The sequence below is a fragment of the Osmerus eperlanus genome, chromosome 20 (assembly GCF_963692335.1).
Source record: "Osmerus eperlanus chromosome 20, fOsmEpe2.1, whole genome shotgun sequence".
Lineage (NCBI taxonomy): Eukaryota > Metazoa > Chordata > Actinopteri > Osmeriformes > Osmeridae > Osmerus > Osmerus eperlanus.
This window is the reverse complement of record NC_085037.1, coordinates 517,322-539,254: the sequence shown is the minus strand read 5'-3', so window position 1 is coordinate 539,254 and position 21,933 is coordinate 517,322. Positions and strand designations below refer to the sequence as shown.

At 40.8% G+C, this 21,933-nt stretch overlaps 1 protein-coding gene across 1 annotated transcript in view; it reads right to left on the bottom strand.

Annotated features, from left to right (window-relative positions):
• The window catches only part of csmd2 (CUB and Sushi multiple domains 2), a 202,392-nt gene that overhangs the window by 173,749 nt on the left and 6,710 nt on the right, over positions 1-21,933 (bottom strand). Inside the window, exon 2 of the mRNA XM_062446030.1 lies at positions 17,811-18,027. Coding sequence (XP_062302014.1) covers positions 17,811-18,027 — 217 coding nt within the window. The remainder of the gene's footprint in view (positions 1-17,810; positions 18,028-21,933) is intronic.

Sequence of the window (21,933 nt, the reverse complement as noted above, 5' to 3'; positions counted from 1 at the left end):
CTTCAAAAGAACCGGTGAGATATTCTTTTGGTTACTGTGTGATATTGAGTTGTCTAAATGTGTGTTTTTTAGGCTATTGTCAATAATTCGGTTAAGTAAGTAATTGGGCAGAGGTAAAACTGTCCTGTATATGTAAAGTCGTACGAATTAATAAGGTAAGGTTGTTGAACCTACCTTTTACGTGAAAGTCGTAAAAAAAAAATGTCTGCAGAAGTGTGTCAACGGACACACACAGAGGTAGTGTTGTTGACGAACAAACACATAGAGGGAGATAAATTCACATGTTATATCGTGTTATGTGTCTTTTTGAGACCCTAAGGATTAGAATATGTTGGGTTAGTGATACTTTGAGAAATTGTATTGGCATTGGTGCAGTTCTTATTTATTAACGGCCTAAACGTGATTCTAAGTCCCGAGAGAAAAGTATACTTGTGAGGAAATCAGCTGTGTGAGTGAGTGTTTACAAAGGGTTTGAGTCCCTGAAGGTGGAGAACAAATAAGATAGGATGTATCCTGAGGGATTTTCAAAACAAAGGTTTGAGTTTTTTACACACGTGTTCATTTTTGTTTTATATGTTTTTGAGGTTAAAAGAAGTATGAGTAACTAATGGTGTCTATTATTCAAGCTATATACAAATTACAAAAATCAAAATTTTAATTACTTTTCGAAATTTTAATTATTTTTTCGGTTTGAATATTTGTAATTTAAGATTGTGCAGTTATTTTCATTGAAAGTTGGGAAGTCGGAATTTAATTGTTTTTAGAAACGAAAAGGAGTACTTGTGTCTTTATTTTCCGTCGTTGGTTATCGTTTATGGATTGTAATTCTGAAAATGAATGGTCTGGAGGCAGAATTGACCTGTCCAAACATCGATTACATGAAGCAAAAGTATGGTAACGATAGTTTATTGCAAATGCAAATATGGATTGATAAATGTGGATTTTCGAGTGTGGAGTCGTTTTGTTTTAAGGACCTTATTGTATTGCGAAATGGGTTCGTGGAGAGAAATAGATACACAATTTTTTTTGAAGTGGAGAAAAGAATAGATTTTAGCCTGATTGGAGAGCTTTTTTTCTGATTGGATGGAGATAGGTAGAGGGATAAAGAAATATTAGGACAGAATAGTGTGGGGAATTTTTCATCTATTTCCCCACAGATTCACGATTGAGATTTTCTGGCTGTTCCGCAAACAAATTTCGCCTCATCCGCAGCCAGGGGTGTTGCGGCAGGATGCGCGGGCGCATGAGGGTTTGCGGGAATGCGAGAACAGAATACGAAGAGGTCAGACATTTGCCATTTCTTCTGACAGCCGGTTATATCTAGGAAAAGTCAAGAAAGTAGGATCCTGGAATGTTTTTTATAGATTTGCTTTGGATTCCCGCAAAGATTGAAGCTTGTGCCTTGACTTGCAATTGCCATTGTGTTTCCAAGAAGGAAAGGTTAAAGTCCTCTCCGGAACAAAGGGTTTGAGTCCCTGTTGTGTTTGGAATAAGCGTGTTGTGGGCTATGGTCAAAGCTGATGCAGATCGTGTTGACATGCTGTTGAAAACATGTAGGCCAACACGAATTGCTAGGTATGGTCAATCCAAAATGCGTGCTTTAACTGTGGGAATTTGAGCAAAATGTACGTGAATGTCCGGAGATGTGTCATCACTGTTGAAAGTTTTTTTTTGGAAATTGTGAGCGAACTCTCAAATCAGAGGGGTTCGTGTCCGGAAGTTGAGTTCCGAACTGGTGACGTACAATGTTTATCGGTTATGACACTGTTGGTAGAGGAGAGACGATTGACTTGTTATATTGTTTTACAACTCTGTGTTAACCGTTATATATTTGATGTTAGACTTTACATCGGTCTGATTACCGCCAGAAGGCATTTGTTTTTGAAGACGGAGACATTCTGTTTTGAAAATGCTAATGTTAATTCTTTGACTGAATTCTCCACTTGAAAAGAGGCGCATGCGCTTGAGCCTAGCGGAAGTTGATTCTTTCAGTGAAGTTCATTCTGCATGCAGTGCCCACACATGAGTGCAAAAAACAAATAATCAAAAAAAAAAACACTCATTTTATTGAGAATTTGACGTTGAATTGAGAAGTATATTGGTTGGGAAAACAGATGTGTGTTTCTGTTTCTTTGTCGAACTTAAGAAAATATTGTGAGTTGCCATACTCTTGATTTGGAAATTATGTACAGACCGATTTTCTATATTATGAGCTTGATTCGTTATTGAATAACTCGCTGGAAATTTAGTGTTTGGGTAGGATAATTGGTAAAAGGCCAGTTTTGGCAATAAAAGCGATATTCATTTTATAAATTACAATCCCGGGGTTATTGAAACTTTTATAGAAAGTTATGTGTTCATACGGAAATGTTATGTTGTTTAAGGAAAATTTTTGTTTATGTCTGGAAATGTTCGATGGTTTTATTTTTAATTTTGTGGGAGTTCACAGATGTTACTGTTGTTTAAAGAAATATGTAAAGGGTTATGAAGAAGTGATTAGAAAGATTGAGCCAGTCCGAGGGACTGAAGTGTATACAAGGGGAACTAGTTCGAGAGACCGAATTGCGTTTGTTGTTAAGGGCAAAGGTGCTACATATGTGTGTTTATTGCTGCTGAGATGATTTGTTGAAATGTGTTGGGTTTGGTGGTATTCATATTTACCTATTTAAATGGACTTGAAGTTGAAGCTTTGTCCAACCAGAATGCTAATACATGGGTAAACTGTCGTTCTCTGACGAGTGATATTAGGTGCATATGTAGATTTCGGAGCCTAATTTTTAATGGTTGATAGACTTGTAAAGAAAATCCAGGCAGTGACTGTTGGTTAATGGCTAATGGTGAAAACGTGGAGGTAGTGCATTTTGTTCTGTCCCGAGACAAAGGAGAGTCCAGGAAGTTGAATTTGCAACTATGGCAACGACATTGGCTAACAAACTAACAGACCGGGTACAGGCTAGTAAAGGAATTGCAGCTTGATATTTGAGATCCAGGATGAGTAACCGCATGACGCATGCGCAGATGGAAGTTGAGAAATTTACAAAGACGCAAATTTAGAGAAATAGATACATTTGGAGCGAATTTTACATATTAATTTGGTTACTTTTGAAATATGTTACGTGATGAGTATTTTGAAACATTTGCTAACAAGGTTTTTGTTTGTTTGAGGACATTTTAAATGAGTTTCAGAAATTCCGAGGAAAGGTGGGGGCTAAAAGAGTCCCGTTACGTTGAGTCTTACAAAGGTGATCCCAGAGGGTGTAATTCTGCATAATTATGTGAGTATTAATGGTGAAAGATGTGTCCGTTTAGATTAATTCGAAGTTTGGTGGTTTACAAATGTATGATTTAACATTTGTTCTAAATCCTAGCCAAACTGGGAGGTAGGAGCCTTTCAGACCAGAACTTGTATTTACGAGCGGAAAATCTGTGGTGTGTGATGGTATCCATAAAAATGCAGAAATTAGACCCTGGTTCATAAATTAGTTCTAATTGGATTGGAAAAGTTATACTTTAGCAAAATTAAGTGAATAGCTGGTAAACGCCAACCATCTGTGTTGTTTAAAAGAAATGAAAAAAGGTTGAGAGTTTTTGCTTTGTTCCAGAGCGCACTGTTTGATGCGAGTTTGAAATGCGCGATTGTTTATTTGAGTTGATTCACTAACAAAGAGTAATTGAGATAGCTGGTAAATATAGGAATATTCAAAGGTGTATACATTACATGCTTTGATAAAACTTTTGAGGAGTTAAAGAATAAGGTTTTGTTTTACGGGTTTATGTTAAATTGTGAATTTAAAGGTTTAAAAGAAAAAGGGAGAGTTTATATTTTCTTTTGTCTTAAGGGCATGGTACAATGTTTTGGGATAAACAGTTAGGCTGTGATGAGGTTGTATCATTATGGTATTGGTTCATGAAGAGGGTTATGATAACTTGGTTTTGAAATAATTTGCAGCCAAAGCAAGTTATGAAGTTCTACCTATCTAACCTATATAGAAATATAGATGGGGTATATGTTTGGCTAATGGTTACATTAAGAACATTTTATGGTCTATGTTTTATTTTGGAATCATACAGATTAAATTCTGGTTTAGGGTAGTGATGCTGGTTTTCTACATGTCTTGGAAAAAGAGAGATTTGATTTGGTGAATTTAAATACAGAAAAAAAATTAAAAGGGAATCTGAAATTTAAAGGTATTCATTTGAACTGTTCCTAAAGGTTTTTGAAGAAAAGATAATAAGAGACTAAAAGTTGAGGTTATTCGTAATTTGGCTGTTTTCTAAAAATAGTTTTATTTTATACAAATTGGTTCAAAGGTTGGTTGCTTCAGTGTAAGCTTGTTAATTCCTAAAAGGGAAAAGAGTTAAAATATGTACTGATAGTTAAATACATCATTGGTGTTACATATGATTTTGGGAAAGGTATGGAAACAGGAAGTTTCTTAGTTTGATCTGGGACACAACTTGCTGTATGCAAATGTGGAATTCACTCTAACAATTATGATTATTCCACAGGGAAAATGCTAGTGCTGATACTAGCTGGAGCAGTTTCTAGATTGCCTGAATGCATTGCTGAACTAACTAGAATATGTTTTTGATGTTGATATGTTTACAGGAAGTGATGAGATGATGTTGCTATGTCCGGATGAGCCTAACTTGACAAATTTGGGCTTACAGGACTCTTTTGAGGAAAATTGTTGTGTGACCTTGATACAACATTTGTTACAGGTTCTTTAAGGGAAGCGCAGGCTTCTTAGAGAGGAAGAGATGACGTTTAGGAATTTATGACTGACTGATGACTGACTGATCCAAACAGAGAGTGACTATGGGGGTTTTATGGTTTTATGAATTTAGCTTCAGTAGTTTGGATTTGTGATAGGATTGTGAGGGTTTGATATGATATTGCTGAGTTGAAAATATTGGACTGTATTTAACCCAGAGTGAGAATTTTGTTTTGTTTGAGTATATTTGATAAGAATTACAGAATACAGCGGACAGATGGAGAAAGGAATGGTGGAATGGAGATTCGAAATTGGACAAATCCACAAGAAAATGCGTTTTGTAAAAAGGAAGGATATGAGAATAAAAAATGGAGGTTGTATGGTCTGCATAAAACATTTATCTTGAGATTTTGCTAAGTTAACACATGGAAAGATCATGCTTCTACAGTTTGTGTGATATCAAGAAGAATGCATTATTTTAGCATACAAGAGGATTTGTAATGGATGCATAGTCATTTTGTTAATACTTCATATGTGGGACAAGTATTATGAGAAAAGGAATTTAAACACGATAAGCTTCACAGTTAAGGTTAGAGAAACCATTTGGGTATTGATAGATGGATTTTGTAGAGTTCAATTTTTGGAGAAGTGATACTGTTTAATGATTGTTGATGGGAAGAAGTTTTAGACTTCTCAGGGGCTCAGTGATCAAGCTTTTGTTAATTTAGATTATTCTTCGATGGGATTTTTCTTTGAGGTTATGTAATGATAATGGGTCACACTTGTTTATGGAAGTTATTTTGGTGTTGATAGGATTCAACATTGTGTTAATCACTTCAGTTGAATGAGAGAACAGAACTTTGAAGACTAAGTCAGACGACAAGAAGTCAGTTACCTTTAACTGACCTCTGTGAGAATGTGCTTGTTTATCACTGTGCAACCTTTTTGGAGTCTATTTTGTGTGAGATTCACAGGCAGGTGAAGGAGGCTATTCCTATGACTGGACCGCTGCATGATTTGATACCAGATGACTGGATCGTGGTGAAGGACCTGAAACGCCTGGAGGAACCCAAGGTGGACGGGGCCATACCAGATTCTCCTGACGACCAATTTGGCGGTTAAGATCGAGGGGAGAGCAACGTGGATACACGCTAACCATTGCAAGCGTGCACCTTGTCTGGAGACGGAAGCATTGGATACGCGTTCTGCGTAGTACCAAGGAAATTTCCGAGCTGTGCGCAAAGTGCAGTGTCGTTGAAAGTTGCCCTGAGCAATTTGATCGTCGTTTGCAATCGATTCGACTAGACTACACCGCCTGACAGAAGTTTGCCTACATTCAACTGAAGATGGCCACTACGGATGCACGACCATGGCATCAGTTCCGACAACCTGGACTTTGTGGTATACGGGGTGCAGTGGGTTTTGTCTTGGGAATGGCATTTCTTATTGCTCTTATTGTATTTTCGCTTTTGTATTTTAATAAAAGTATGCATAATTCTGATGATACTATGACAATAGATCCAATGACTTCAACTGTTTCACTTGCAACGTTCCAGATGTTGAAAAGTGATGAGAGAGAGGTTGTAGATGAAATGGAATCGGAGATGGAGTTTAATTCTTGGTATAAGTTAGCAACATATTCAGTAAAACAAGTTTTAGGCGAAGAACACCCACCATGTGTGTATTGCCAGCCACTTAAGGATGTTCCACTGATTATGCCAGCTCCATTTAATTCAACTAGTTGTTATGATTTTAATTACCATCGAATTATTTCAGGTGACATTGATAAAACGAGATGTGTGGACAGTAGTCATCTGGTTTTGTTCAGGAATTGTCCAGTCTGTCCCACTAACTGCTATCATTACCAGAGTTCTAGTGCTTGGTATTTAAATTCCAATCTAGGATGTGCAGCAGTACGTCCTATGCTTACTGGACCAATTGAGAACGAGGGAACGGAAGATGTTCTGATTGATTTTGTTATAGTTCCAGGGCAAACGTTTGAGTGTTTCGAGAAAAGTTCCGATATTGTTAAAACAGTATTCGTGGGGAACTTTAGTGAAGGGAAAGTAAAGATTGGAACTTGTGGACATACTTGGGTGGTAAATCCATACTGTGAGGCGATGCAGTTTAGAGATGTTAATGGGACTTTACACCCTTGTTACAAGTATAGAAGCTCTGTTCGTGTGGATAGTGAGGGAAAACATCATACTCCACCACCTTCTGGCCCATTGGTATATCCAGGACGCGATATAGCTGATATATTTTGGTATTGTGGGGGTAGAATTAGATCACGTTTACCAAAAGGATGGGTGGGAGTGTGTGCTAAGGTGATGTTAGTTAGTAAGACGTTGATTAAGCCTTTAGGTAATGTGACGGTTGATTCAGGCAGACAGAGACGAGCTGCTCCTGTTGGATCTTTTGATAGTGGAATTTACATAGATGATATTGGAGTACCAAGAGGGGTGCCTACTGAGTTTAAAGCTAGAAATCAGGTAGCTGCAGGACTAGAATCATTCTTTTGCGTACATTGTACGGTTAACAAAAATATGGATTGGATTAATTATACATATTATAATCAGCAAAGTTTTATTAATTACACTGTTGATGCGATTTCTGGATTATCAGAACAATTGGCTAAGACTTCAGAGATGGCATGGCAAAACAGGATTGCTCTAGACATGTTGTTGGCTGAAAAAGGGGGTGTTTGTGTACTTTTCAATAATACATGTTGTACGTACATTCCCAATAATACAGCGAGTGATGGGTCAGTCACTAAAGCATTATCAAGCATGCGTACTTTGAGATTAGAATTGTCTGAACATTCTGGATTTGATGATTCAAAAGGAGTTTGGTCATGGATTGACGGTTCTTGGGAAATGTTTGGTAAATGGAAGGCAGTTCTTCTGTCTGTTTTGTGTGGAATAGGTGTCATTTTGTTGATACTATTGTTTTTGGCTTGTTGTCTGTTTCCCTGTGTAAGGAAGATTGTGGAAAAGACAATGGCTAAATCATTTGCTGTTCAAATGATGAACTATAGTCCCTTAGAGGATTCTGACTGGGTTCCACCATTTAAGGATGAAGAGGCTACTGTGAGTGATATGTAATTCTCTTGTTATTTTTGGGGTTATGTTTGATTAAAGGGGGTTACTTTATTTTCTTGCCTCCATATCTGTATGGATGTTTTATATTGTTGTATGCTTATGCTTTTGTATGCCTTTGTTGTTTAAAAAGAAAAAGTAAGGAATGTGATGGCATTTTTTGATATAGTTACTAAGAATGTATTTTTAATAGACTGAGGTTGTGTTTAAACAAATGGATGTTGCAGTTGGTCTTAAGGTATTTATGGTGTTGGGTTATGATGCCTGATTGAGAAGCTAGGGGCACGGAGGTTGGGGGATGTTTGAGTTCTGTGGCCTAAAGGGAGATGGGTCAGTTGATCTAGCAGCCCTGACCTTTTGGCCGAGGAGATTGTGTCCTGTGTCCTGTTTGTGTTTCATTAAGGGTATCTTTACTGTCCTCATTTAGAGAAAGAGCCGTGACATCAAAAGACTTTGGTCACTTGACCTGGGGGGTTATATTGTCTTAACTGTCACTGAGCAGTGCTGACCAATCACAGAGTTCAGAAAAAACATTTGATCTAAAGTTTATATAAGGCAGGGTTTTAGGGTTGTTTTGGATCACTCTGGCGAACAACCTGTGGCTAGCACCTCCTTCGTTATGACTGATCACAAAGTACTTTGTTAAATCATGATCTGTATAAGCAAAATAAATTGTAATAAACCCACATCTCTTGACTACTCAGATCTACACAGTGCCGCTTGAATTTCCACCATTACAGTCAGCTTTTGGACAAAGGTTAAGAAACGGTTGACATTTCAAGGTGAAATTGTGCATCGTATTTCAGAATGATGTCATCCTGTTTAACTAAACAGATAATCAAAATTATGACAGGCCAAAAGATAATGGCTGGATTCCAACCAACTACCTTATACTTTACAGGTCACCATGCCAGCCCATTGAGCTATTCTCAGTGTTGAATATTGTCATGTTCAGTTACTGTATAAAAAAGTAAGCTGTTTCTCCGGTGGTAAGCGTTGTTAGATTCAGCCAACGTTGAAACAGCTAACGATTTTTCAGCCTAACGATGGCTTGCTTCACTGATGGTGACAGCTCTTTGGACTTCATATTGAGAGTTGACAGCAACAGATTCCAAACACAAATACCATACTTGAAATGAACTCTAGACCTTTTATCTGCTCCTTGTCAATGAAATAACGAACTCCCTTTATGAGGGAATAACATACACCTGGCCATGGAACAGTCGAGCAGCCAATTGTCCAATTACTTTTGGTCCCTTAAAAAGGGGGGGCCACATATAAAATGTATTGTAATTCCTACACCGTTCACCTGATTTGGATGTAAATACCCTGAAATTAAAGCTGAAAGTCTGCACTTAAAGCACATCTTGATTGTTTCATTTCAAATCCATTGTGGTGGTATACAGAGCCAAAATGATGAAAATTGTGTACATGTCCAAATATTTATGGACCTAACTGTATGTTGACATACCAAGGTGAAATTGTTTGTGGTACTTCAGAAAGATGTCATCCTGTTGAACTAAACAGATAATCAAAATTATGACAGGCCAAAAGACTATGGCTGGATTCCAACCTATGACCTTATACTTATCAGGTCACCATCCCAGCCCATTGAGCTATTCTCAGTGTTGAATATTGTCATGTTCAGTTACTGTGTAAAAAAGTAAGCTGTTTCTCCTGTGGTAAGCGTTGTTAGATTCAGCCTAAGTTGAAACTGCTTGTACATTTCCTATAAAAACGGGACAACGGGATGACTGGGTTGCTGCTGTAAAGAATAACTTTCTCATCGTTTTTTTAAACAGGTTGTTTGGAGTGCCATAACTTGTCATGGAAGGGAATTTTAAATCATGCCTAGCATCAGTGGGAATGTGTCCTGGCTTAGGTTACTGAAATGAATTTGTGCAACAGGCAAGGGATCCACCTGAACAGAGTTATCTCTACCATGCGTAGACTACAAGTAGCTAGCTGCTGTGGTGAACCTGGCTTGTTTTGCAGTGGTTTACACAGTCTCGCTTAACAGATGATCAGAGTGTTGTGATGGGCTCAAATAAACACGCATTGCTATGTTTTTACAACCGGAGGATTGATCGGAATACTAGAAACCGTTTTGTCAGAATAAAAAAATAAAAACTATGCCTCTGACTGGTATTGAACCTTGATTACCAGCACAACATCTCAGCCAATTGAGCCATTCCCAGGCATGGAATACACAAAGTTCAATAACTGGATAATTAAAAAAAGCTGTTTCTCCAATGGCGAGCATTGTCAGATTTGGTCCAAGTTCAAACAGCTGTAATTCAGTCATATTTTGACATATCAAGGTGAAACTTTGCATGGTACTTCAGAGGCATGTCACCTTAAAGCTTATTAGGTTTGAACCATCCTTCAAAAATACATTTTATTTAGTGACACAAACATATTGAGGCAATGTGGACATTTACATAAATACACCCATTTCAGCCATTTTGTACTTGATTCAATTGCCTTAAGTAACGTTTTTAAATACGTCAATGATACATATCTGTACCAAATTTCAAGTCAATTTCACCTTTGGATCAAGAGAAGAGGAATTTTGAAGGTTTTCCCAAATTATCACAGTACAGGAAAATCCATCATGGCGGACCTTATGGGTCCTTGAGGCTTTTTTGTTCCTCATGAAAAATGAGGCATGCACACCAAGTTTCAGAAGAATTGGAGCAATGGGGTGGAAATGCCATCACTTTGAAAATCGGACTTTTGGGCGTGGCCTGTGGCGCCCCCTATGGTCCGATGTGGCCCATATTTGGTGTGGGGGTACCCACTTGGATGTAGTATCAATGTGCCAAATTGAAAATTGTGAAAATGTGAAAATTTATGACCAGGGACTTTTTGAGATATTGGGGCGCAAGGAGAAGAAAAAAAAATAAGAAGAAGAATACCAACAATAACACTAGGTTCCCTCCTACCGGAGGAACCTAATAAATAAATATATATGTGAGAGAACAAAGGTTGTGCCCTTGCCGAAGGCAAAGCACACCCAATAATAATAATAATATATATGTGAGAGAACAAAGGTTGTGCCCTTGCCGAAGGCAAAGCACACCCAACTAGAGAGGGTACAATTTCTGGGGAAATTGTAGGGTGTGCTTGCTTGCGTCGGTTGCACAGGGGTCCGTTTTTGAACGGGGGTACAGGGGTCCGTTTTGTGTGTCATATCACAAAGTAAAATTAGTAAATAGTTATCACCCTGGCCTCTTTGCTTGTGGCGTTTATGCAGCTGCCTTGCAGTAAAGCAGTTAGCTTAGCTATCTCCCAGAAGTTAACGAGCTGCTAAACTAATGTTCTGCTAGAGGTAGTCACGCGAGTTTTCGTGACGTTAGTGACGTAAGTAGCGTCATTGACTGTGGCTAGCAAGTTAGCCACCGTTAGCTTCACTTTTCGCCACAAAAACTTAATTTCCACTTAAACCATGTAACGGAACGTAAATCCCAATAGAAGCAACTCAATCGCTACCAAGACGAAACTTTTGACACCTAGGTTGTCTATGTAGGCCAAATATTGACTGAGTTTTAGGGGGGCAAAAATAATAAAAAGAATAATAATATATATGTGAGAGAACAAAGGTTGTGCCCTTGCCGAAGGCAAAGCACACCCAATAATATATATGTGAGAGAACAAAGGTTGTGCTCTCGCCGAAGGCTTGAGCACACCCAATAATAATATATATGTGAGAGAACAAAGGTTGTGCTCTCGCCGAAGGCTTGAGCACACCCAATAATATATATGTGAGAGAACAAAGGTTGTGCCCTTGCCGAAGGCAAAGCACACCCAATAAGCACCAATTGATATTTACTTTGTATCATGTCGAATATGATTAAAACCAAGGTGAAGTCGAGGCTACAATCACAAGCGTATAGCCTAAGCAAATATGTCTTATCTGTTTGTAGTATGTTTTTATATTTAATATAACATTGAACATGCTATTTTATTAAGTCCACCACTTTTTCTCCTGTAATATTAACGGACAGTGGGGTTAAATGTTCAATGTATGGACTGGCTATACATTCAAATGTATGCATTGACTTGGCAGTTTGTCTCCCACACCAATTCTATACGCTGCTACAGCCGTGTTGCTTTTTTTCCAGAATATGTGCTCAGATTGACCATAAACACGAAATTAAATTTATATCTGAAGTGTAGGTAGGACAACGTTTTTTGTCGCCGGGTGCCATGGTGGATCCTATTATCGGAGCTCCATTGATGTTGCCCGCGCTTAACTCAGAGTTGACGTACTCCGAGTTGAGTTAACAAATTCAAATCAGCTTTTCTGGAACCGAGTTTTCGGAGTTTCCTTTTTTAGAGTAACTCAACTCAAGAGTTCAGGGTTAGGCTCAGAGTTTGTTAAACCCGCTATCTGGAATACCCCCCTGATGTTAGTTTCCTCCAGGAAAATAATGACTTATTGAGGGACTTGTCTCTCTTGTTGTATAGTTGTAACTGATTTAACTTCTTGTACTCGCTTTGAATTATATTATTGTTGCTTGCTTTCCTACAGGTACACTCTTGCACTTTTGAGGTTGTTTAATTGGGAGTCAGGTGGCTAAGCGGTTAGGGAATCGGGCTAGTAATCAGAAGGTTGCCAGATCGATTCCCGGCCGTTCAAAAATGATGTTGTGTCCTTGGGCAAGGCACTTCACCCTACTTGCCTCGGGGGAATGTCCCTGTACTTACTGTAAGTCGTAAGTGTTTATCAAGTAATACACAGATTTGGTGTAGTCAAGGAAGTTTATTACTTGCGGCTGGCTGCAAGGAGACAAAACGCCATGGTGGTACAAAGTTTGCACCAACACGTACACACTAGGGCTGTCCCCACTCAGTCGACTAGTCGATTGTTTGGTCAATATGCTCTTGGTCGGCTAATATTTTTTTTAGTCGAGCAGGCGTATGGCAGTGTGAGATGTTGAATGCACACTCTGCCAACAACGGTTTATATTCCATAGTTCGACGTCGAATGTGATGTTTCCTACCACTTGAAAACCGTAAGTTGGCCTACTTCGCTAATGCATGCTAACATGCGCTGGGTTGAAAAATGTACATGTTGTTCACACAAAATGGTTTGATGAAAAATATTGTGACATTTATAGAAAAAAAAAAAGTGTTTAGTTAAGTCTTGGTTGAGCAAAGAAAATCTTAGTTGGGGACAGCCCTAGTACACACACACATACGCACACACAAACTATCTCCATACACTAACTGTGAATAGCTTTGTAGAGAGCACAAAGGCTGAGGCTGCAGCCGTCTGACAAGCCACTGCTTAGAAATAATCACACTGGGGCCTGTTCAACCTTGCTGCTCTACACAACACTGTTTACATTACTGAGGGAGGGATGGAGGGAGAGTGAGAGAGAAATGGAAAGAGGTAGAGCTTGGAGGGCGGGAGGGATTTGGCTTTTTTCACTGTATACATAAAAACAAACAAATTACTGCACACACAGACACACACAGATACACTGGAAAGAGTGCTGTAGAGTTCTGTAGTTACAGCCACTCACACCACACTCCACTGATCCTTATTTGGGTCTTATCTGCCCCTCAGGCTGAAAATCTGGACTCTCTCTCTCTCTCTCCTTCTCTCTCCCTCCCCCACTCAAAGTTCAATTCAATATGCTTTATTGGCATGAAAGTTCAGGTTAAACAATGTTGCCAAAGCGGTCCACAATGAAGGTACAACATTTCTCTTTCTTTCTCTCTCCCTCTCTCTCTCTGTCTCCCCCCCTCTTTCTCTCTCTCTCTCTCTGTCTCTCCCACTCCCCTCTCTCTATCTGTCTCTCTCCATCTCTCACTTTGGGCCCGATCTTGCACCCAGCGCAATTTACTTGGTCAACGACGCAAGTATCATTCCTAGTTTGCACTCGACGTAAAGCGGACTTTTCCCTCTACAGACGCACGTCGAAATGACCTTGCGCTCCCGTGGGCGGTTCAGCGAAAAAGGATCCGTGTTCCGGCGCAAACGTTCCCTGGTGCTATTTTGCAGTTTCCGAAAAACAATTCCGCCACTGACCAGGAAAAACGTGGTCTAAAGTCAATGGCACATTATTCAGATGCTATTTTAAGGGCGCAAGCTTGGTCCGTTCACACTACTGGCGAGGCCATGGTCTTCTTTCTGCGAAGCTACGTTACATTGTTTTGATTTATGGCGTGTTACATTTCTTCAATGTTTATAAAAAGATTTTCATGAGAAATCTCTATGTATGTGAACATGATTTGTAACAATTGTGGCAATTTTCTCCCACGCCTGTTTAACCGAAGCTAATTTGGGTGGGTTTTGTTCTCCCATCTCCATCAGAATCTGAATTCGGTTTATTCGCCATGTAGCCTATGTTACACAAACACAGAATTTACTGTGGCAGGAAGGTGCAAACAATAAACATATACGGGTCTTAAATTAAGTTAAAAAGTACAATAGTTAAACTAATTCCAAGAACTAAACAATTTAAAAAATAAAATATAGGGTAGGCTATATAAAAATAAGAATAAGAATTTGAATGAGCAGCATGAGCGGGCAATTTAGTGCAATGAGAAAACTGCTCTGCCTTTCCCATACAATGTCACTTATCTATCTGTTATGGCCCTGACTAGAACGTCGGTCTCCTTGGCTGTGAACCGCTCCTGGCGTGCGCCTGGCAAATCCGCCGTTATAATAGCAATCCGCCATGGAACAAGCGCTGCTCTTAAAGGGAATGTGGCCAATAAGAAGGAGGATAACAGTGCTTCTCGCCTGTCTATCAGTCAGTCTGCCTGTCAGTGCCTTCTTATCTGCCTCACTACCTCCCTGGTTGACTGCCTGGGTGGCTGGTTGACTGGCTGGCTGGGTGGCAGGCTGGGTGGGGGGTTGACTGGCTGGCTGGGTGGCAGGCTGGGTGGAAATATTTTGACTTCTTCTTTGGTTCAGGATATAGTCAAGCTATGAGAGATGGACAGTTGTGGATAGGAGTCTACATTGGAGAGAGTAAAACAGAAACATAGAAACAGAAAGACAGAAAGTGATAAACCCCCCTATTTTGACGATCTGAAACGCAAGTATCAAAACGCAAAGCGCAAGTAACTTTGTGGGCGGGACTCCGGCTCGGTTGCTATTTTGCCGGCGGGATAAATGACTTTGCGCCTGGCGCAAATCTAAAATGGGTAGGTCCGAAGTAGCTACATTACTAATGGGTGTGGTTTGGGCGTATCGTGCAATAAACCAATCAGAGCGTCATCTCACATTCCCTTTAAGAGCAGCGCTTGTTCCATGGCGGATTGCTATTATAACGGCGGATTTACCAGGCGCACGCCAGGAGCAGTTCACAGCCATGGAGACTGATGTTCTAGTCAGGGCCATAACAGATAGATAAGTGACATTGTATGGGAAAGGCAGAGCAGTTTTCTCATTGCACTAAATTGCTCGCTCATGCTGCTCATTCAAATTCTTATTCTTATTTTTATATAGCCTACCCTATATTTTATTTTTTAAATTGTTTAGTTCTTGGAATTAGTTTAACTATTGTACTTTTTAACTTAATTTAAGACCCGTATATGTTTATTGTTTGCACCTTCCTGCCACAGTAAATTCTGTGTTTGTGTAACATGGGCTACATGGCAAATAAACCGAATTCTGATTCTGATGGAGATGGGAGAAGAAACCCACCCAAATTAGCTTCGGTTAAACAGGCGTGGGAGAAAATTGCCACAATTGTTACAAATCATGTTCACATACATAGAGATTTCTCATGAAAATCTTTTTATAAACTTTATATATATATGGGGGGTCAGATGGCTGAGCGGTTAGCGAGTCGGGCTATTAATCAGAAGGTTGTTGGTTCGATTCCCGGCTGTGCCAAAAAAAAGACGTTGTGTCCTTGGGCAAGGCACTGCACCCTACTTGCCTCGGGGAGAATGTCCCTGTACTTACTGTAAGTCGCTCTGGATAAGAGCGTCTGCTAAATGACTAAATGTAAATGTAATGTAAATGTATAAACATTGAAGAAATGTAACACGCCATAAATCAAAACAACAGCTTTGCAGAAAGAAGACCCTGGCCTCGCCAGCAGTGTGCACGGACCAAGCTTGCGCCCTTAAAATAGCATCTGAATAATGCACCATTGACTTTAGACCACGTTTTTCCTGGTCAGTGGCGGAATTGTTTTTCGGAAACTTCAAAATAGCACCAGGGAACGTTTGCGCCGGAACACGCCTCCTTTTTCGCTGAACCGCCCACGGGAGTGCAAGGTCATTTCGACGTGCGTCTGTGGAGGGAAAAGTCTGCTTTGCGTCGAGTGCAAACTAGGAATGATACTTGTGTCGTTGACAAAGTCAATTGCGCTGGGTGCAAGATCGGGCCCACAGAGAGATACACACATAATTAAACATACAGGTAACATACATATAACTACATTGCACAAGTGTGCAAACAGGTGGTTTGCATTTACAAATGAAGTCAAAATCTCTCCTCCCTCTTTCTCTCTCTCTTTCTCCCTATCTCCCATTTTCTCTCTTTATTTTTGTCTCTTGCCCTACCTCTCCCACCCCTACTTCATCTCCCTCTTATCCCCTCTTTCTCCCTCCCTCTCTCCCTTTTTCTATCTTTCTATCGTTCTCTCCTTTTCCCACTCTCCCTTTTTTTCTCTATCTCTCACTCTTTCCCATTGGGTGGGAAAGATAAAAGATGTTTTTGCTGTGTGGGGGAAGAGGGGTGCCTTGTACAATGTGAGTGAGTAAGTAAGATCCAAACTGGTTGTTGTGATGTAACTGGTGGATAGCTGGCATTTTTGACTGCCCAATAAAGATTTGTTTTAAGTTAAAGGTCTTCCCTCCCTCTCTCATTATCTCTGTCTCTTCCATTCCCTCTCTCTTTCTATCTCTCTCTCTCTCTCCCACTCTTCCTCTCTCTCTCTCTCTCTCTCTCTCTCTCTCTCTCTCTCTCTCTCTCTCTCTCTCTCTCTCTCTCTCTCTCTCTCTCTGTCCCTCTTCTCTCTGTCATTTATCTGTTCTCATGGTGGTTCCATCTCAGTGGAAATACAGAGCCCAAAGTGAGCCGAGGTGCAAAGTGAGAGAGGAGGAGGAGGAAGGAAAGAAAAGAGAGAAGAAGAGATAGAAGTTCAACATACAGAGTATAATGGATTTTGTTCCTTTCATTTGGTAGATGGAGATGATGCAGGGCAAAGCATGCAGTCCTTTCTCTCTCTCTCTCTCCTTCTCTATTTCTCTTTCTCTCTTTGTCTCCTCTCCCTCTGTCTCTCCCATCTATGGGAGTCAGGTGGCTGAGCAGTTAGGGAATCGGGCTAGGAATCTGAAGGTTGCCAGTTCGATTCACGACCGTGCCAAACGACGTTGTGTCCTTGGGCACTTCACCCTATTTGCCTCGGGGGAATGTCCCTGTACTTACTGTAAGTCGCTCTGGATAAGAGTGTCTGCTAAATGACTAAATGTAAATCCTCTCTCCTTCCCTCTTTTACTCTCCCTCTTTGCCAACCACCACTACCAAGGTAAACAGTGTAACAAAGTTCAAACTGTCTTGCCTGCTCTCTCTGAGCCCAGGTCAGGCTCATCTGCATCGAGTTCACACCTTGGTCCCGGGCCATCGCTGCCCATCCCGCTACAGTAACCCTCCAATTTGACCTATGACTTTTGACCTATGACCTGTGACTGTGTAGATACATAAGCATCTTCTTAATGGAAAATAATACTTGAATTAAAACAGAGGCTTTACTGCAACTCCTCTGTGTTTACCATACATTGTTCATAAGAATATTAGCAAGCTCCATAAGTTAAAAACTGTTTGCACCTCTAATACAATCAGGCCCGTCTGCAACACAATGCCAGAGGAATCCACAACGCCTTATCACTCCAGTGACCTTCAAACCACAAAGCACCGTCTGAACCCTTACCACCCCCACCCCCCAAAGCGACATAGCCATAGTACTACCCCCCCCCCCCCCCACCACCACCACCACCACCACCCTCTCAGATAGGGTCTTACCGTGTGCGTAGGTTTCCCGGGCTTGGTGGGCCGTCGTAGACTGACAGGATGTCAAAGTCCTCCTCCAAGGCAAAGCCCTGGAACACCAGCTGTATCCTGTTATGCTCTGCTGCCACCACCACCCACGTGCAGTTGGCATAGTTGGGGTACCCATACGGGTAGCCTGGGCTCTCTATGGTGCCGTTGGGATTGTGTAGGGTGTAGCTGCAATTCTGGGCTGGAATGGGAAGAGGGGGAGAAAGACAAAGAGAAGGGGAGAGAGGGGGTAAGTAAGAGAGAGGAAGGCAGGAGAGAAGAAGGGAGGGGATTTATGTAGGAGGGGTGGTGGAGAGAAAGAGATTGGGATGGAAGGAGAAAGGAATTAGGGTTAGTTAAGTCATGGAGCTGTTTTTCATTTAAAAACTAAACACCACTTATCACACAGACTCAAACAAAGACCCCCAAAAGGTTACAGACACAAATTGGCACATACAACCCAAAATCTACTAATGTTAGAGTCAAGCCGCCAATGTCCAATTATTGTCTACCTGTGAAACATTACTTATCTTGGTTAGCATCTGGACGCTTACCGCCAGCTCCTATCTACACTCATCATCTCTCCATCACCTGTTCCCACAGTAACAAGTAGAGAAGGAAAGGAGTGAGGCCTTCATCTGTCTCCCTCTTCTGTCTTTGTCCCTCCCCTCTATTCCTTCTTTCTCCATTTCTCTATCTCTATCTGTCATTCACATTCATTGGGCTTTTCTGTATATAGTTTTTTTTGGCAGCACCTCTCTGGAGCTAAACTATCCTTCTCAGTTTAAATTTAAATTAGTCAGTGAGTGGGGTGCTTCTCCAATACAGAGCGAAAGAGTTAAGAAAGGAGGGAGGGAAGAAGGGAAGGAGCGAATGAGGGCAGGAAGGAACTATTGTAAGTCAGACTTCAAATGAATGCTTGATTCTGTCTAGGCCTGGAATGTGTTGAGATTCTCTCCTTCTCTTTTTTGGGTGATTTTCCTTTTTTGATACTAAAGTGTGTGTGTGTGTGTGTGTGAGTGTTGCTAGACCAATGCTAATCCAAGTGCATATTCATGTATATTTGTGTGCACGCAAGTGTGTGCGTTAGCGCGATGCTAATCCATCATCAGTCATCTGATTAGCTGGTTCCTCCCCTGTCTAACTGATCCCTCTTCCCAGTGATGGCTACCACAGATACACAGCAAGGTTAATGTCAAAGTTAATTTGCAGAGAGACTTGTCTGTTCCCAGCACCACACACTTGCATGTGAGCCCCACACCTGTCAGTCACCGGTCATCACGCTAACCATGCCAGGGAACCAGGGAAAGACAGGGAGTGTTTTAATTTAATTTGGACGCTGTCCAGTTAATTACAGACTCCAGCACTGATGCTGAATCTACGATGTAGCTGAAGATGGCAGGATTTCTGTGTGGTACTAAAGGTTTGCATTGAAAATGATTTACATTCCATTATGATGGAAAATGTACCACCTATCATTCTACCTCATTCTTTTAATCTTTATTACTTTCATTTGTCTTCTCTATTTTCCTCTATTCATCATTGTTTCTCTTTTCTTTCTCTATTTTTCTCCTCTCCCCCACCTTGTTCATACCTGTTACCTCTTTGCTCCCATTCCTCTTGCTTGTCTCTTCCTCTACCTTCACCCTAGGCCCTCCCTACTCTATCTCTCCTCTTTCTGTCTCTCTCTCTCTCCATTCTCTCTCCAACCCCCCTCCCCTCCCTCTTATCCTTTCCTTTCTTCCCTCCTTATTCTCACTCCAGAACATGCCTTATCCCCATGGACTGCAGGGAGAGCAGTAATAAAGCAGCTAGAATGGCAGCCTTGACACCTCCCCCCACCCCACCCCCGCCCCCAGCACACACACACCCCAGATTTCCCCTCTATCTGCTCCTAGGTATCCTCCCACATAAAAACACACAAGAAAGGAACTGAGAGAAGAGCAGAAAGTTCACTATTGAGAGCTACTGTTTGGATTATCCCTAAATAGCCTGGTGTGTGTGTGTGTCTCAGGGAGAGATGAGGAGAGTTGCTGTGTCCTTCTTTCATAGATATACTAGTTGGTGGGTGTTATTGGTATAGTGAATTGTTAATGGGTCAGTGTGTGTGAACACAGTGCAAGTGTGTATGAACACACACACATGCTGTAGCAAACCACAGAAAAACACCAAAGCATGAACAGAGTATACTAAGAATGTGTTGCCTGGCATGCAAGAGTTAACTAAACATGTGAATAGGATGTTTTATGGCTAGCATTAGCCGTCAAACAGGTTAGAGGAGGTATACAAATCTATAATCTGCCACAGCTGTCTACGGCACCTGTGCAAAGCCAAGCAACTCTTCCAATCAATAGGTATCCATAGATCATGAGGAAGATCACCTAAGGGCTTTTTAGAGCTTTTTTGGCCACAACCAGTGACACTTTGCAGGCACAGAAAAGTATAAGACGGTCAAAATTGAGGGGAAGGGAGCAAAGAAAAAGAGACACTTGCACTAAAGTTCAGAAGCCAAGGATGCAGGTGTTTAGTGCCCATTTGACGATGCGACTGAAAGTAAATTAGATTTATGTTGAAGGAGGAGTTGCTTAATTTTTTGGACCCTGGGTGTGTGTGGGTGTGTGTATTTGTTTGTGCGCGTGTGTGTGTTTGTACGTGAGTCATGAAGTAAGTTGATCTGTCTCAGATGTACCAGCCCTAGAGCCTGACTGCAAAATATGTTGAGAGTGCATAGTACACGCAAACACGCTAACACGCATGCACACACACACACACACAAATACAGAAAATACTTTTAGCATTGGTGCACAGCTGATTAACCCCTCATTCAACAATGCCCACGTTGGCATCCAGCTGGCATTTCCCATCACTGTCACTGTCTCATACACACGGGCACACAGGGAGATCTGTCTGACCTTCTTGGGATAAACTGCAATGGCCTCTGTGTCTGTGTATATGTGTGTGTAATGTGATGTGTGTGTGTGTGGGGGTTGGTGGTTGTTTAGTGGCAGCACAAAAGCTGCAGCGGAGCTCTGTGACACTTTGATGAATGGAAGAACACTGTACGGTACTCTGGCAGACAGACAGAGCCCCTCTCTGTCTGTATGCCCCCTCTCTGCCCTCTCTGGAGGTAGAAAAGAGAGAGATAGATGGGGAAAAGAGAGAGGGAGAGAGAGAGAGAGAGAGAGAGAGAGAGAGAGAGAGAGAGAGAGAGAGAGAGAGAGAGAGAGAGAGAGAGAGAGAGAGAGAGAGAAACAGAGAGAGAGAAACAGAGAGAGAGAAACAGAGAGAGAGAAACAGAGAGAGAGAAACAGAGAGAGGGATAGGAAGAGCAAGATACAGAGCGGGAGTGCAGTGAGTGAGTGAGTGAGTGAGTGAGTGAGTGAGTGAGTGAGTGAGAGGGGTATTTTAGGTGAGAGTATCATTGCCTATTCCTGCTGAGGTCACAAATCAGTGGTGTGACATTCACAGGGAGAAAACAGCAAATCTGCTGCTGTTGGCAAATACTGGAGGTGAGTTTATGGTGAGATTTGAGCAGATCCCTAAAGCCCTGTGTGTTTCTATGTGTGTGTGTGCGTGTGTCTGTGTGTGGGTGTGGGGGGGGGGGGGGGCAATAATGCTTTATTGGTATGAATGAGTTAACATTGTTGCCAAAGCCATACAAGATTGAAAATATATAAATTACAATACATTTACATTTGTAACAAATACAACAAATAACAATAATTACTGCAATAGTTATTACAATGATATTAATAATACAATGTATTAAAAACAAATATGATAACATTCAAAGTTAAATATATGTGTATGTAAAGAAAAACGAATTATTCACAATTACATACAAATATTACATGTCCATTATTTTATCTATACCATAAAATATATAAAATAATATTACAACAAGATGTTTCAACTGCTTGGTATAATGTGAGCCTCTATTTCTCTCATGTTTTGATCTTATGCTAGTTCAACTGTTTCTATGTTTTCACCTAAAACAATGCGTGTTTTCTCATCTAAAGTGAACTGATTAAACCCAATTGAAGTAGAAAATGTTGTTCTATTTCAACTTCACCTGATCTGCAGTGTCTGCATTTTCATTTTTCCTTAG